We start from the raw sequence: 16,909 nt of genomic DNA on the forward strand, positions 1-16,909 counted from the left end.
GGGAGCTCCAGGCGCCCGTGGCCCCGCCTCTCGTCCGAGGCATCAGCCCGCTCCAGGACTAGGCTCTGGGTCCCGCCGGCACGGGGCAGCGCCTGCTCCTTGGTGCTAGCCGAGCGGGGCTCAGGGACTCGGGAAGACCCGGACCCTTTCTGGTCCAGCCAGCTGGGAGCTTCCGGTCGGAAGGGGCTCCTCAGCGGGGCGGGGAGGGGACGGAGAGGAAGTCCCGCCTCTCACCGCGCCACCGAAGCGTCGGACGCGGCTGCGCACCTAGCCGGGCCCAGAGGGGTAGGCAGGTGAGGGTCTCCGTATGCTGAGACCCCGCGCTCCGACGGTGCCAGGTGACAGACGGCGGTGAACTTGGGCTGGGACGTGGCGCCCTGAGGGAAGTGGGGAAGAAGGCCGGCTTTGGAGCTCGGGGGCTGGGGACGCGGGCGGACTTAGCCTCGCGCTAAAGGGGTGGGAGTCGGGCGCCGCGCTGCACCCTGCCCCGGGCAGTACGGAGTCTGCAGATACCAATACCCCCTTCACCCCGCTTGTCGGGTCATCAGGTCTGGGTGCTGCCTGTCGCCACTGGCCGCCCTACCCGTCACTGAGGCTTTTAAAGAAATGCCTCGTCTCTTGGTCTCCGGAGCCCAGACACCCCCTCCTCCATGCCTTAGTGCCGATCTCGATCTCTTGTTTCCGTCTAGATCGAATTTGGGAGCTGACATGATTGAAGTGGTAGCCGAGCTGAGCCGGGGTCCTGTATTTCTGGCAGGGGAGGCGCTGGAGTGTGTGGTTACCGTCACTAACCCCCTCCCACCTACGGCCACTTCTGCCTCCAGGTGGGGATAATGGTTCTGAAGATGGTAACCCTTCTGTGGAGGAAGCCTGCTGTTTCTGATGCTAAGCCAAAGCTCTTGTCCTGTAGCTACACACAACCACTTAATACCCTGCTTGTGGTGACCTCATTGAAGAAAGGGGCTGTGTAACAGAAGATGTAGAAAATATTACTCGCCACTCTCTTTTTCCTTATTCCCCTTTGTACCCACGGTATACTTCTTTTTGCTTAATGCTTCTCTTTGGTTTCCCGATCGCTTGGATAGTCACCTAATTTTCTTGGGCTTATCAGTGTGAGAGATTAGGAAACCATTTGTAAGGCCAGGAACTTCTTTCTGATGTCACCCTTTCCTCTTCCTACAGTGAAGCTCTGGCCTGGGCCAGTGCCCAGATCCACTGCCAGTTCCATGCCAGTGAGAGCCGTGTAGCATTGCCTCCCCCTGACTCTAGTCAGCCAGATGTCCAGCCTGACAGCCAGACTGTATTTCTGCCACACCGAGGTTTGCAAGGGAACATTCATTTGGGGGTGTTTGTGTGTGGAGTCATTATCACCCAAGAGTCAAGTTAAGTTCTTGTATGTCATAGTCTCTGTCACTTCTGGGACATAGGGGGAGGTAACTGTTTCTCCGAGGCTATAAGCCTGTATTTCCATATCACATAGAAACAGTTGGCAGTCTTTCCTTGCTTCTACTTGGCTGTGCCAACCTGTGCATAGCTGGATTAACAGTCATTAAATTGCAGTCTTTCTGTCTATTGTAGGTGAGAGGGGTCAATGTATCCTTTCTACTCCACCAAAAATTCTATTTTGTGACCTAAGGCTAGACCCTGGAGAGTCCAAATCATGTGAGTGACTATCCCTATCCCTGAATTGCCTTCTAAGTCTTCTGGAGGGAGGACTGCTCTGACTACCTCTAGCTGCCCTGACTACTGCTTCCCAACCAGACTCCTACAGTGAAGTGCTGCCCGTAGAGGGACCACCTTCCTTTCGGGGTCAGTCAGTCAAGTATGTCTACAAACTGACCATTGGCTGCCAGCGTGTCAACTCACCCATCACGTTACTCAGAGTCCCTTTAAGGGTTCTTGTGCTGACTGGTAAGTAGGGTTCCTGGAGGTAAAGGTTGGAGTAATGGCTTGCCAAAGCAGAAATAGTCTTAAGCAGGCTTGCAGGAGGGGATTCAGGGAAGCACTCTGGTCTTAAGGAAGGTGCTAAGGAGTGGAGATAGGGAGGGGTTCTGGAGTCTAGGTCAAGATGTAGCTAGCCTCAGTTGTGGCTCTCCTTACCTTCAGCCTTCTCGGAGTTGGAGTCTAACTTCTTTTGTCATCTCTGTTCCCTCCCAGCATTATCTTTGCATTCATTCTGTCTTTAGGCCTTCAAGATGTCCGGTTTCCCCAGGATGAGGCTGTAGCCCCATCCAGCCCATTCTTGGAAGAGGATGAAGGTGGGAAGAAGGATTCATGGTTGGCTGAGCTGGCTGGGGAGCGCCTCATGGCTGCCACATCCTGCCGCAGCCTCAGTACGGATTTTTTTTTTTTTCACAGACTTTCCCTATCCCATCTCTCCTCTCAAAGTACTCCTGTCTCAGAGATCAGGTTTTCTAACCACCATATACTTTCATAGACCCATTGATTTCTCCCCACCCCTAGTTTTAAAGAAAAGCCTCACCTTTTGACTTCTGAGACCCAATCCTAGACATTTCCCAGTATAGACTCCAGGTTTACAAAAAATATCTCATTCTCCCCAGACCTCTACAATATCAGTGATGGCCGAGGGAAAGTTGGAACATTTGGCATCTTCAAATCTGTGTACAGACTTGGCGAGGACGTGGTGGGGACCTTAAACTTAGGAGAAGGAACTGTAGCTTGCTTGCAGGTGAGAAAGGAGCAGACCTTCTGGGGTACTAAAAAGCTCTGATAGAAGGAGTGGTGTGTAGAAAGGGAAAGATGGGCTACAGTCTACATTTCCATATGCCTACTAGCATGCACTTCTCTTCTTGTTCCCAGTTTTCAGTAAGCTTACAGACTGAAGAACGTGTGCAGCCTGAATATCAGCGGCGGCGGGGAGCAGGGGGTGCCCCCTCTGTGTCCCATGTGACTCATGCCCGGCACCAGGAGTCCTGCCTACATACAACTAGAACAAGCTTTTCTCTCCCCATCCCTCTCAGCTCTACCCCGGGCTTCTGTACTGCCATTGGTGAGATCCTGACTGTTATGGAAGAAGGGAGAAAGGGGGGGGGGGAGAGGAGGATATTGAATGTTGCACTCAGGTATAGTGTAATGGGTCCTTACTTCTAACACACTTCCAGATATACCCACATCCAGCCTCTCACCTTTCATACTTTCTCAGACCTTCAACCTCTACTCCTTTGTTAACTCCTAAACTCGAACAGCTGTGTAGAACTCCGTCTCCTTCCCTATCTACTGGGACCTCTGATGTTCTGATTTCTTATATCTAAGCACATCAATGCACTGATGTGTTCTTTCTAAGCACACTTACTTAGAGCTACTTCATCTTTAGTACTGAGGTTTGTACTCTAGGCCTTGCATTTGCTGGGCAGGTACCCTACCTACCACTTGAGCCATTCCTCCATCCCAAGCAACATGGTCTTGACTGTTCTATTCTTGGGTTATTAGGCAGTTAACAAAACTCCTATCCTGAATTCATGTCTCGTCAACACAACAGATTTTTTTTCCCTGTGTGTGTATTTGTGTTGGTTATAAGGGCTTGAACTCAGGGCCTAGGCGCTGTCCCTTAGCTTTTTTGCTCAAGGCTAGTGCTCTGCCACTAGAGCTACAGCTCCACTTCCAGCTTTTGGGTGGTTTATTAGAGATAAGAGACTCTCTCATGGACTTAACTTCATACCTTGATCCTCAGATCTCAGCCTCCTGAGTAGCTAGGATAGGTGTGAGCTACTAGCACATGACTCAGATTTCTTTTTTCCTTCCTTCCTTCATTCCCTCCCTCCCTCCCTCCCTCCCTCCCTCCCTCCCTCCCTCCCTCCCTCCTTCCTTTCCTTCCTTCCTTTTGTGTTTGTGATTATTTGGAGATAAATGTCTCACAGACTTTCCTGTTCAGGCTGGCTTTGAACTGTGATCTTCACATCTCAGCCTCCTGCATAGCTAGGATTACAGGAGAGAGCCACTGGCACCTGACAGATTTCCTTCTCTCTTTCTACCAGTTTTTAATTACAGCTCCATAGTAGCTCCTGACCTGTGACTTCTTCCCAAATACAAGAATTGGTTTTATTCCTCTTTGCTTCCCCCACAACTTTTTTTTTTAAACTAGAGTTTGGACTCAAAGCTTCACACTTGCTAGGTAAGCCCTCTTCATTTGAGCTGCATCTTCAATCCATTTTGCTTAAGGTTACTTTTTAGATAGGGTCTTTTTGTCTGAGCTGTTCTGGGACAATGATTCTCCTACCTATGCCTCCCACATAGCTGGGTTTCAGGCATTTACTACTGTGCCTGGCTTTTTTTTTTTTTTGGCCAGTCCTGGTCCTTGGACTCAGGGCCTGAGCACTGTCCCAGGCTTCTTTTTGCTCAAGGATAGCACTCTGCCACTTGAGCCACAGCGCCACTTCTGGCCGTTTTCTGTATATGTGGTGCTGGGGAATCGAACCCAGGGCCTCATGTATACGAGGCAAGCTCTCTTGCCACTAGGCCATATCCCCAGCCCCCCTGGCTTATTTTTTTGAGACAGGAGCATCTCACTAACTTTGTCCAAGCTGGCCCCAAACCTCCTGATCACCATCTCTAGCTCCTTGTTGTGAATCATTATACCTGGAAACTCCTAATACCTCTGCCTCTGTTGCTTTTACAGTGTCCCTGAAGTGGAGATTGCATTTTGAATTTGTAACATCTCGAGAACCAGGATTGGTACTCCTGCCCCCTGTGGAACAATCTGAACCTGCTACCTGGACAGGTCCTGAGCAAGTGCCTGTAGACACCTTCAGCTGGGACCTCCCCATTAAGGTGCTGCCTACGAGCCCCACCCTGGCTTCATATGCTGCCCCAGGCCCAAGCACCAGCACCATAACCATTTGAAACCAGTCTACCTGCCCACTGTGACACTGACTTGTTCAAGATACTCAGAACTTATCACCTGGACTCTACCGGGGCCCACTTTTCCCACCTGGGCCCAAAGACACAGAGAATGACAGGCAGGCTTTTCAGCTGTAGCATTAATTTATTTATTCAGAATAAATTGGCAGCTGCTAGTGGTTTCCCTGGAAGTGGCAGCAGCAGTGAGCTGTGAGCAGTCAGCAGATGGGTGATCAGTTGAGTTTAGCTAGAGTGGGGAGCGGGAGCTCCAGGAACAGGGGTGTTAGCTGAGCCCCACTCTAGGTCAGGCCCTCCCCCCTTGCAGGGGAGCTGAGGGTCAGATTTCTGCACCAGGGAGAAGTGGCAGGTTCCTGCCTCCTGACGCACCTCACACCCAGCAGGGAAGTCAATGGGATGCTGAGACCTGGGAGAACCAGGGATGGGGAAGAGCACAGTGAAAAGTTACCCTTGGAGACCCCTATTCCCTCTCATGACCCCCCCTCTCCCATATCCTCCTCTGTGTCTCCTGGTCCCCCTCTCCCAACTAAGCTCTTACCAATCATATAAGATCTACCTTGAATTTCCACACTCCAGGGCCTGATCTCACTCTCCTTGGTACTTCAGGTCTAGCCAGTCTTAGGTTGCTCTTCTCTTCGTTTTTATCTCACAGAAATCTAGTCACTCCCTGGCCATCCCTCAGCCACTCACATCCCAGTCATTCCCTCTGGCCATTCTTGGTCACTCACGTGTCACAGCAGCCCACACCAACAGGATGCAGACAGGTGCAATGGAAACAGTCGTTGCGGAGCCAGGACTCACCCAGGGTGAAGTATTTCCCTTCATAGTGACAGGGGGCTGGGGAAGAATGAGAAACATTACATGCGTGTGGCAGTGTGGCAGTGGTGGCAACAGACAGTCCCTTCTTCCATTCTGGGGAGGGAGTTAGCACATACTGCCTCCTTAGGTAGCCCTTCTTTCCCAGTTCACAGCTCAAGAGAGTCTGGACATTCTGCTGCAGGTTTATCTCTAAGTCCTTGCCCCTGTCTCTGCCCCACCCAACCCCAATCCGTTCCTAATACTTTGTCCCACTTTACCTTGAGCTTGGAAGTAACACTTGCTGTGGACTCCTGGATGCTGCAGAAGCAGAGACACCACCAAGCAGATGATCCCCCAGCCTCTCAGGATCCCTTTGGCCTGTCCAGCCCAGAGCATCCTTAGGGCCATTGTCTTCAGCCCTGTCAGATTCTTCTTGGCTTCTTCTGCTGCTGCTGCTCTGTTCTTTACTCTGGACTTGTCTCCTTGGCTTTCTTTGCTCCTTGAGTTGTTAGTGTCTTCTGTCTCATACCATCTCTGTGCCCCTCTGCTCTCATAGGCTGGGGATGTTTATAAAGTGAGGACCCTGGCCCCCTGCTGAGTAGAGCTGGAAGCCCTACAACTCTGTTTCCTGAGGTGAGGGCATGAAAACAAGAGGTCTAGCTTTTTAACAAGCTGTGAGAGCTGATTCATGCCCAGCACTGCAAGAGCAGGGAGGGGAGGGAGGTGGCTGTGGAAGGGGTGCTGGACTGGGCACTTCCCCAGCAAGGAGGTGGGAGGAGGGGTGAGGCCCCTGGTGGTCCCCAGAACTCCTTGACCTAGAGAGAGGAAGTTTTCCACCGACCTTCCTTCCCTCCCCCCCCCCCCAGTCCCCCACTACCACCACTAGTGTTGTGTGCTGGGATCCCTGCCTGGACCGGAGGGAGGCATTTCCTGGGGATGGCTAATCTTGTGCCCTAGCCAAACCAAGGAGTTGCAACAGGGTGCGGTGGCCAGAAGCTCCAGGAGAGCGAGGAGCAGGCATCTGTAGTGGAGAGTGTTTCCTTCACATCGTTGTAGTTTTTCTGATGCATCTGAGATACAGGGTTACCTCGGAGATGAGGGTCATTCTTTATTTTTTCCTCAGATATCTCAGAGATGGACTCTCCATTGTCTCATCCCTTGGGATGTCTCTGCCCCTCCTCCCTTCAAAAAGGAGCATCTCTAAGTGTCCTAACAGGATGAATCAGCCCAGTTTCACAGGGGCACCCTCTTTCCTTATGATGGAACAAAGAAAGAATTTATCCTTTGACATCTTCCTTTGAGTTACCTACAGGTTCTAGAAGAGCCATGATGACTTTATAGATATAGACTACTTGAATTCAGGTCTTAACCCAATTTAGTAGCCATGTGCATCAGGCAAGTTACTTCACCTCTCTTATCCTTTTTCCTCATCTATAAATCCAGAATAGTGATTTTTACTTGTTAATGAGGCAGGTGGAATGTTCTCTGTGCCATCTTTGGCACATGACCCTCAGAAAATATTAGCCACTGTGGTTGGTACTAAAGCTCACAGATAAATAAATGACCTTTTATCTGAATGACATTGAGCAAACAGCAGCTCTGTGCACAGCTGGGGGCTTCTGCTGGGGGCTGTTCTCTCCCAACCAACTTCAGACCCTTTGGACTCATCATATTCCACGTCATGTCTACCAGGAGTGTTTTGGTTTGGGTCCTTGTATTCTTGAATTCCAAATGTCCAGTTTGAGAAAGGATATTGCTGATAAACTTGTTTTACCTATGTCAGTAACTGCTCTACCCTGGGAAGAGGTAGCATTTTTTTTATCCACCTAACTTTAAGACACTGTCTGCTTTTTCTTCTGATTTTTTTTTTTTTTTTTGCAGTCCTGGGGCTTGATTTCAAAGCTTGAATGCTGTCCCTGAGCTGTTTTGTTCAAAGCTAGTGCTCTACCACTTGAGCTCATAGCTCCACTTCCAGCTTTTTAGTGGTTAATTTAAGAGTCTCATAGACTTTCCTACCAGGCTGGCTTCAAATAGCGATCTTCAGATCTCAGCCTCTGGAGTAGGATTACATGCATGAGCCACCAGTATCTGGCTCTTTCATTAAGATTTTAATCTTTTTTTTTTTTTTTAATTTTTTGCCATCCCTGGAGCTTGCCTCAGGACCTGAGCACTATCCCTGGCTTCTTTTTGCTCAAGGCTAGCACTCTGCCACTTGAGCCATAGCACCACTTCTGGCCATTTTCTATATATGTGGTGCTGGGGAATTGAACCCAGGGCTTCATGTATACAAGGCACAAGGCAAGCACTCTTGCCACTAGGCCATATTCCCAGCCCTCATTAAGATTTTAAAACACATTTTAAATAAGCATTTATTAATTGTGAAAAGGGAGTTTCATTGGGACATTTCCATGCAAACACAGTGTATCTCAATCAAACATATCCCTTCTTGTTCTCCCATGCCACCTACTCCCAACTTAAAACAGACTTCATTGTTCTATTTTTTATACACATAAATAAACTACTTCAATCATGTTCATCCTCATTCACTCCATTAGCAGTCTCTAGGATTCTGATGCATGTTTCCCCCCATTCCCACTTACATGATCTCTCAAGTTCTCCTTTTTGACTCTGCTAGTCATCTCTGGTACTGAGGGCCCCAGTCAAACTGGATTTCTTTCACCTTACCATGTTTCAAAGGCCCAGCTATTAATGGGCCAGCCATTTCCCTCCTACTCACAGAATATTCTATTTTCCAGCCTAAGTCTCTAGTCCCATTTTACTCCAAGACTCTCTGTCACCTAGGGCATCAGGTACAACTACTTCTAGCAGAATTTTTCAGAGGGCCATCCTGTCACCTTCATTCAGAAACAAGTACCGGTATACCTCAACCCCTCGCTGTCCTCTTCCAAGATACCTTTTCTCTTGGATAGGAGGATAGCTCTGTGGTAGAGGGCATGCTTAGTGTGGTTGAAGCTCAGAATTCCACCCACAGCACAAGGAAAACAAAAAAGGTAAGATACTCTGAGGGAGTAAGATACGCTGAGGAGTGCCAAGAAACAATGGAAAAGTCAAGATGGGTTGGCTGATGTGTGCCTTTGACTGGTCTTCTGGCTGGAAGGCTATCCCAGAAGTCCTTTGAGTGTTCTGTGGTTCTACCTTTTGTTCCTGCAATCTGCTGGGCCAATTCAGGAGGAAGTAGCTAAGTGGGGAAGGAGCTTGGGGGCACTGGTGAAGGGCACATAAGTCTAGGTTAGCCTCCTGGACAGGAAATTGGGTAGTCATTTAAGAGGAGTCGGGCTTCTGAAAATGGGTTGAGCAGGATTTCTCTCCTAGAAAGTTGGGGAGGGGGGCTACTGCGCGGAGGTGCTGGTTGGCATGGCCATGTAGTGGGGTGTCCATGGTTAGCCAGTCTTGGAGAAGCAGTCATTTGGGACTGGCCTAGCTGGAGGCCCGGTGTTGGCGCGCGCTGCTCGCGCAAGGATAGGAAAACATCCGCCGGAGGCCGGGCTGGGCGGCCCTCCAGTGGTGCGGGCAGGGGCAGGTGCGCGGGGTGAGGAAGTGAGCACATTCCGGGCCCCCAGCCGGCCACCCTCCGATGAGTCACAGCCGACCCCCACCTCCCTCCCCTCCGCGGCCAGGAAGGAGAATGCAGCCTTTGGGGGATTGCCACCCAGGGCGATTTGGGGTGGGAGCTGGGGTGAGTTATGGAAGAAGGGGTTCTCTGAGGGGGCTTCTACCCAGGCAGTGCAGAACGCAATGAGAAACGCCAAACTGGCTGAATACAGTAGGTGACTGGAGGACAGGTGGAAGAGAGCTTCACGGAGCGAGGAAAAAGGCCCAGAAAGCTTGCATAGAGAGGAAAAGGGGCCAGGGGAAGACAGCAAGATAGTGAGTGAGGCCTAAAAGGAAAGGGAGATTGTTCATTGGACCAGGAAGGAAACATGCCAAGGTGGGTGTATAGGACAGCTTCTGCAAGCAATTCCCCAGCAGGAAGGAAGATGCCAGAGGACAGGCCTGGCCAGAGGCAGTGAATGGACAGCAAGAGAAGTGCTCGAGGAGTAGTAACAAGAGGTGACAGTCCTAGTTTGTGACAAGGCCAACAAAGGCTTTTCATGCCAGAATGAGAAATACAGTGTCATGGCCTCGCTGATACAATAAGGCTATCTCTGATAGGAAGAGCCGCGGGTGTAAGTGAGAAATTGTGGCAGGGGTCCACACCTATAAGCCTTAGCTATTCTGGAGGTTGAGATCTGGGGATCCCCGCCATTGAAAGCCAGTAGGTGCAGCAAAGTCTGTGAGACTCTTTCTTTTTTGCCAGTCCTGGGGCTTGAACTCAGTGCCTGAGCACTGTCCCTGGCTTCTTTTTGCTCAAGGTTAGCATTCTGCCAACCTGAGCCACAGCGCCTCTTCTGGCCTTTTCTATATATGTGGTGCTGAGGAATCGAACCTAGAGCTTCATGTATACAAGGCAAACACTCATATTCCCAGCCTCTGTGAGACTCTTATCTCCAAATAGTTGCCAAAAAAGCCAGAAGTGGAGCTGTGGCTCAAGTGGTAGAATATCCAGACTTGGAGCAAAAAAGCATTCAAATATTTGAGGAGTAAAAAATTGAGAAGCAATGATTTGCTCATTTTATTTATAGTCATTTAAAAGTGCATGCTACATTGGCCATAATTTAAGTAATTTTGTTGAATTTTTAAAAGAAAAACTTGAACAAAAAAATCTAAAAGTTAGCTGGCTGCGGATAGCTCACGCTTGTTATTCTAGCTGCTCAGGAGGCTGAGATCTGAGGATTTTGGTTCAAAGCCAGCCCAAGCACGAAAGTCCATGAGAATCTTATCTGTAATTAACCATCAGAAAAATGGAAGTGGCTCAAAGTGGTAGATTACTAGCCTTGAGCAAAGAGTTCAGTGACAGAGCCCAGGCCCTGAGTTTAAGTCCCACCACCAAAAAAAAAAAACCCACAATAAAAAAAAAGAAAAATGGACAAATCGGACTCAATATTTAATTTATGGACCTAAGCTCAGGCTATTAAGGTTAGGTATATGGTCTTTTCCTTTGTTACTTTTTGTGCCAGGTCTCCCTCATTGGCTGCACTCAATTCTGTGTTGTCAGTGTCTCAGTTCTGGTCAGTAATATGGCTCTTCTGTTTTTCCCTCTACATCTTTCTATCTTTATTTATTTTTTTTGTTTGTTTGTTTTTTTGGCCAGTCCTGGGCCTTGGACTCAGGGCCTGAGCACTGTCCCTGGCTTCTTCCCGCTCAAGGCTAGCACTCTGCCACTTGAGCCACAGCACCACTTCTGGCCGTTTTCTGTATATATGGTGCTGGGGAATCGAACCTAGGGCCTCGTGTATCCGAGGCAGGCACTCTTGCCACTAGGCTATATCCCCAGGCCCTCTATCTTTATTTTTAACTTTGAGCCCCCCTCCCCTTTTACCTTTCCTGGGTGTCTTGAGCCAAGTAAAACATTTCTTGGAATGAGGCATCCCCATTCCATTATATACAGACAACTCATAATTGTATCATTTTTGTTAGGGTACTTACTATCTTGTATGGATAGGTATGTAACTAAAGTTTCTAAAAATAAAGCTAATTAATGATGGTGTTTCTACAATATAGCAACCTGATGTTTAAAATAGTATTTGGTATTTGTCACAGTGATACTAATTATCGTGATTTTTATGATTGGTGCTATATTGGGCCACAGGCAGTTTACATATATTTATTTTAAAGATCCTTAAACTTTGCAGTTGTCTTTGGTTCCAAATGAGGAAATCTGGGTCAGTTAATGAAAAAAAGACAATTCTCTACTTCAGACCTTATTGCTTTCTCCCATGCTGTTTCTACCCTAGTTCTGCCTTATTCCCAATGGCCTTTCCCTTCATTCCTTTTTGCTCTGCTGGGCATCTTTAGAGGAAAACTTCACACTGACTTCCTCCACTATAAATTCTCTCCTTCCTCTCATCTCTACTCTGCTTTCTGCCAATATACACCACTACTTCTTCACTATTTTTTTTTTAAGTCCACAGCCCATTCTGGCTGTTTTCCACCTTTAACACTCTCTTGTTTAAATTTTTCTTTTTCTTTGATGAGACCTCGGATTTTGAAAAGGCTAGGCTTTGACTGTTTATTCTGTACGGTCCAGTTCTGCCTTCCTTCCTGTTCTAGCACCATTTTCTTACTCTACTGTTTCTGAGCTCCATGATGCTTACTTTCACCAAAGCAGTAACCTTTTCTTTTTCTAGATACAGTAAAAGATGCTTATTTTTCATTATTTTTAGTGTTAAAGGTAGTTTCAAATTCACATCTCTTTCAGTCCTCCAGCATTCTGTGTCCAGAAACATGACATGTCATAAAGTTTGTTGAGTGACAATGTAAGCTTGATGTTTTTTACTAGGCACTGTGCAGTGAATTTCATAGTCCTGGTGCCAGATTCTTAAATGCTGACAGAAAAAAAATGCCATCACATATGTGCACATAGTTTTTGTTGTTGTTTCAGCATAAAAGGGTTGATTGACATGGGCATATATATTCCTTTCAATTCTTTATTATTCACATTGTATTTAAGCTGAAACTACAAACTCAGAGATAATTCTCTTTTCCAAAAACTTTATTACCTCTATGTTTTTGTGAGTGCCAGTCCTGGGACTTGAACTCAAGGCCTGAACACTGTCCTTACTTTTTGTGCTCAAGGCTAGTGCTACACTACTAGGCCAAGACTCCACTTCTGGCTTTTCTGGTAGTTAATTGAAGACAAGAGTCTCACAGGCTTTCCTGCCTAGGTTGGTTTCAAACTATGATCCTCAGATCTCAGCCTCTTAAGTATCTAGAATTATAGCATGAGCCACTGGTGTTTGGCTTATTACCTCCATTTTACATGCTATCTGAAACTAATGGAAAAAGATTGAAGTGAAAAGAAATGAAAGATGTATGAATAAAGTGACAATTTGCAAAGTATTAGATATATAAACATGAAAAACACCTACTTGTGTGCATAAATCTTGTCATGTACACACACATACAGATAACAGAATCATAAGCCATCATATGAATATATAAGTATATACATATATATTCAGCATGTATATTGATATATTATCAAGCAAAATACATGGTGGTAGAAAATGGAAATGGAAATGGATAAATTCATAGAAGTTTGGTAGACAGCTTCCTTTGTTACTCTGTATTCAGTGAAGAAAGATAAGAGGAGAGGGCCATGCCTATGAAGACATAGAGACTTCATAAAGGAAGTTGAGTTTCAGGTGTGTAAGGCTGAATGGTAGGAACGTGAGTAAAGGGCCAGAGTTCCATATGATTACTGTATCCAAACAACTCATATATCTTTAGAGAATAGGAAAGATTATTTCATGGTGAACTGATTGCAAGTTTAGTCAGTTTTTCATTAGTAGTCTATATTGAAGTTTTTCTACTCTGGCTCTAGATCATTAGAATTTATTCTTATCAAATATTTATTTTTCTGCTTACAATTGATTATATTTATGATAGCTCCCACAACCAATAATGAATGTCCATTTAACTATCATTGTCACTAACTCCCCTATCTACCTATATGCTTTCGTTTTTCCAGCAGTCACTACTATTTGTGGTAATAGTGACTTAAAATTCCATTTGTGAAAATGTCTCAGTCCCTTTAAGATCAAGTGTAGTATATGTGCTTATCAGCTTAGCATCTGATATGTTCTCTAAAGAGTATAAATGGATTTTTGGAGCAGGCTAATAGGATAGGGACTTCCTTTGTCCACTCCACACATCAACCTAGTATTGCAGTACCTTTAAGAGCAGTGAAGTTACCCTCCCCCCCCCCCCCAAGGGAATGAAACTGGTTGTTTACAAATGCAATTATGAGATTCTGGTCTTTCTTTCATTTTTGTTTCCAGTCCTGAGGCTTGAACTTAGCCTCAGTGCTGTCCCTGAGCCTCTTTGTGTTAAAGGCTAGTGCTCTACCACTTGAGCCACAGTGCCACTTCCAGCTTTTTTGAGTAGTTTATTGGAGATAAAAGTCTCACGAGGGCATTTCTGCCCAGCTGGTTTCAAACCACAGTCCTCAGATTTCAGCCTTCTGAGTAGCTAGGATTACAGGCATGACCATCCAGCTTTAAATTGTTCTTTTCTTAATAAATTTAAAACTAGGTACTTCAAAGGCTTTTAGGATATATATATATATTTGATATGTATATATTAGGATATATATGGCTATATATCCATATCCATAAATATCTATATCCATATCCATATCCATCCAGTCTACTGAATGGAATGGATTGCTTCCTCCTGAGGGGAGACTTCCTATTCTGGTCTTATCTAGTTAGCTTTGTTTACTGGATAGCCATGATGCTAGAGTCTGTTCTTGCTCATCTACTTTTCCCCTTAAATTCTGCTCTTCAAAAAAAAATATATGAGAGAATTAATTTTTCAGTGTGGCGGCTCTTAAAAGATTTGAAAAGGAATTGCTTTCCATTAGCTATTGGTTTAAGCTTTCTCTTTTCAACAACACTATCCAACAGAAATTTCAGTGATGATGGAAATGTTCTCTTTTTGAGCTGTCTAATCAATAAACATTAGCTAGCTATATGTAGCTAGTAAGCACTTGCTATTTGGCTAGTGAGACAGAAACAATTTCCTTTATCTATATCTTCTTTTGTTTGGGCTTAAAATTTTTACTATACTTTTATTTCATTAAGGTGTTGTACAGAGGGGCTATCATTTCATAAGTCAAGCAATGAGCACATTTCTTTTTTGAACAATGTCACCCCATCCTTTGCTTTCCCCAACTTCCCCCCTCCCAGCCCTGCCCAAAAGTTACAAAGGTCATTTTCCTCATAGTGTATACTGAATAGCGTGATTGCATTTGTTCACTGTTAAAAAATTTTAATTTAGATTCAGCTAGCAAGATGCAGCAAGTATCTACTGTTATACAGTGTAACTCTGAATGGTGGGAATTAATATCTTCTCACACATCTGCCTTGGCTGCTTCAGAACGCTTATCAAAACATAGTGAAGATCTGGGGATGTAGAATAAATGCCTAGCATGCACCAAGCCTTGAGTTAGTTCTCAGCACTACAAAACAGGAAGAAAGGTTAAGAATATAGAACAATACTCAGATTTGTGTAGAAGCCAGCCTTAAACAATTGAGGAGAACCCTCAAACCCAACTCTCAAAGCCCTATATTGTAATGTCAATTTTTACTGAAGGCTTTTTAGAAGAGGAAGATCAGGGTTATATGCTCCTATCACATATCCTAAAAACAAAACTTTAAAAGGCCTCACTGGCTGGGTACCAGTGATTCATGCTTGTAATTCTAATTAGTTACAAGTCTCAGATTGGGAGGATTGTAGTTAGAGCCAGACCAGGCAAAAAGTTGGTGAGACCCCCTTCTCAACCAGTAGCTAGGCATGGTGGCACGCACTTGAGTCATCTCAGCTAAAACAGGAAACCTAACATAGGTGGGTTGTGAGACCCTACCTCAAAAATAATCAGAAGGAGAGAGAGAGGGAGAGACAGCACTCAGGAGTGCAGGAGGTGGAATCCAGAGATCTGACTTTTACAACACTCTCTTCCACCCCCAACCAGGAAACGTTTATGCCCTAGTTTTGACCCTCCTGTGGCATAACTGCTACATCGTTCTGGTACTCCAGCTTTGCTTCCGCTCTTGGTCTCATGATGCCAACACAAATAGGGAGGCCTCAGGTTACCAGGACAACTGGAGCACAGGAAACCATAAAGACTCAGTACTCCCATGGCATCATGGACAGTGGCTATGCTGGGTTACTTTTGCCTTAAGGACTCAGTCCTACTTCTTCCCTATCCCCTGGAGCACTCAGGTCAGAAGATACACAGACCTGATAGTGGAACATAGAGCAGGTAGCATGAGGAATGACGAATGAAGCTTTTGTTCTAATATTGATATTGCATGTCACCTTGGGGATATAACTAAATTTGTAATAGTGAGGCTTTTATTTCCCTGAAATCTGGTTAGATTGCAAGCTTTGGTGGCAGGATGCTATCATTTACTCATGTCATTGATACCCATTTCACTGTACCTTGAGTCTTTGCAGTCACCTCTTAGATGTCTTCATCAATTTCTTTGGGCCAAAAGGTTTGATTGACTGAAAGCATGTAATGTTTAGCCAGAAAAGAACAGTTGATAAACAATAGATTGGAGCTCTGTCTACATCTTATCAAAGCTAGACATTATTTAATGGAGGTCATCTAACTTAAGTCTCTTTTATCTTCTTAAAAATTAGTATATATGGGGCTGGAAATATGGCCTAGTGGTCGAGTGCTTGCCTAGTATGCATGAAGCCCTGGGTTTGATTCCTCATCACCACATACACAGAAAAGGCTGGAAGTGGCACTATAACTCAAGTGGTAGAGTGCTAGTCTTGAGCAATAAAGAAGCCAGGGACAGTACTCAGGCCCTGAATTCAAGCCATGGGACTGACAAAAAAAATAATAGCATGTACCAGTTGTACAAAGGAGTTTCTACTGTGATATTTCTACATATGCGTATAATGTACTTGGATCAAATTCACCCCCTCTAGTTAGACTTTCTTATTCCCTCTCCTACCTTTTAACTAGCTGTAATGAGTTTCATTATTCTATGACCTCAAGGCTAGAGTACTATCCTTTAGTTATTTCACTCAAAGCTAATGCTATACTACTAGAGCCACAGCTCGCTTCTGGTGGTTGTGTTTTGTTTCTTTGGGATTTTTTTTCATTGATTAATTTGAGATAAGAGTTTTATGGACTTTCCTGCCTAAGCTGGCTTGGAATGGCCATCCTTAGATCTCAGCCTAGTAACTAGGATTACAGGTGTGAGTCATTGGAGCCAGGCTTCATAATGCTATTTTCATACATGCAGGTGCTGTCCTTCAGATCACACCTTGCCTCTGCTTCACCTTCTCTTCACTCTACCCCTCTTTAAGTCCTTTAAAGCCATGAATAAATGAAAATCCATGTGCATTTAGATCCTTGAAATGGCAAATGACCCAAAATGAGCAGACCATCTCCATGGAGCTTTCAAGGCAGGCAAGAGCAAGGGAGAATAAAGAACAATAAGGCAGACTGGCTAGTTCTTCTCAAACACTTGAAGGTGGTTGTGTAGAGGAGGGATTAGATTTATTTGGTTTAGCTTCAGAAAGCGGGGTAAGAACCTCCACTTCAATGACAGTGATGGAGGAGAAATTTTGGCTTGAGAGGGAAGAATATTTT

The 16,909-nt window shown here is 45.6% G+C and overlaps 2 protein-coding genes and 1 pseudogene across 2 annotated transcripts; 2 read left to right on the top strand and 1 right to left on the bottom strand.

Annotated features, from left to right (window-relative positions):
• The first annotated feature begins 52 nt into the window (after positions 1-52).
• On the top strand, positions 53-7,253 carry Rgp1 (RGP1 homolog, RAB6A GEF complex partner 1). Its single transcript, XM_048331079.1, has 9 exons — positions 53-338; positions 690-824; positions 1,183-1,319; positions 1,579-1,662; positions 1,762-1,911; positions 2,187-2,333; positions 2,562-2,689; positions 2,821-3,010; positions 4,637-7,253. Exons 2-9 carry the CDS (start codon positions 709-711, stop codon positions 4,858-4,860), a joined length of 1,176 nt encoding a protein of 391 aa, XP_048187036.1. The 5' UTR covers positions 53-338; positions 690-708; the 3' UTR covers positions 4,861-7,253.
• LOC125340075 (microseminoprotein, prostate associated) lies at positions 5,101-16,618 on the bottom strand. The gene is made up of 4 exons (XM_048331534.1): positions 16,608-16,618; positions 5,952-6,191; positions 5,604-5,712; positions 5,101-5,281 (listed from the first exon to the last, which is right to left on the bottom strand). The coding sequence occupies exons 2-4, from the start codon at positions 6,079-6,081 to the stop codon at positions 5,101-5,103; spliced, it is 420 nt and encodes a 139-aa protein (XP_048187491.1). The 5' UTR covers positions 6,082-6,191; positions 16,608-16,618.
• LOC125341877 lies at positions 13,314-13,489 on the top strand (annotated as a pseudogene).
• Positions 16,619-16,909: the final 291 nt, after the last annotated feature.

This window comes from Perognathus longimembris, chromosome 1 (assembly GCF_023159225.1).
Source record: "Perognathus longimembris pacificus isolate PPM17 chromosome 1, ASM2315922v1, whole genome shotgun sequence".
NCBI classification, from domain to species: Eukaryota; Metazoa; Chordata; class Mammalia; order Rodentia; family Heteromyidae; genus Perognathus; species Perognathus longimembris.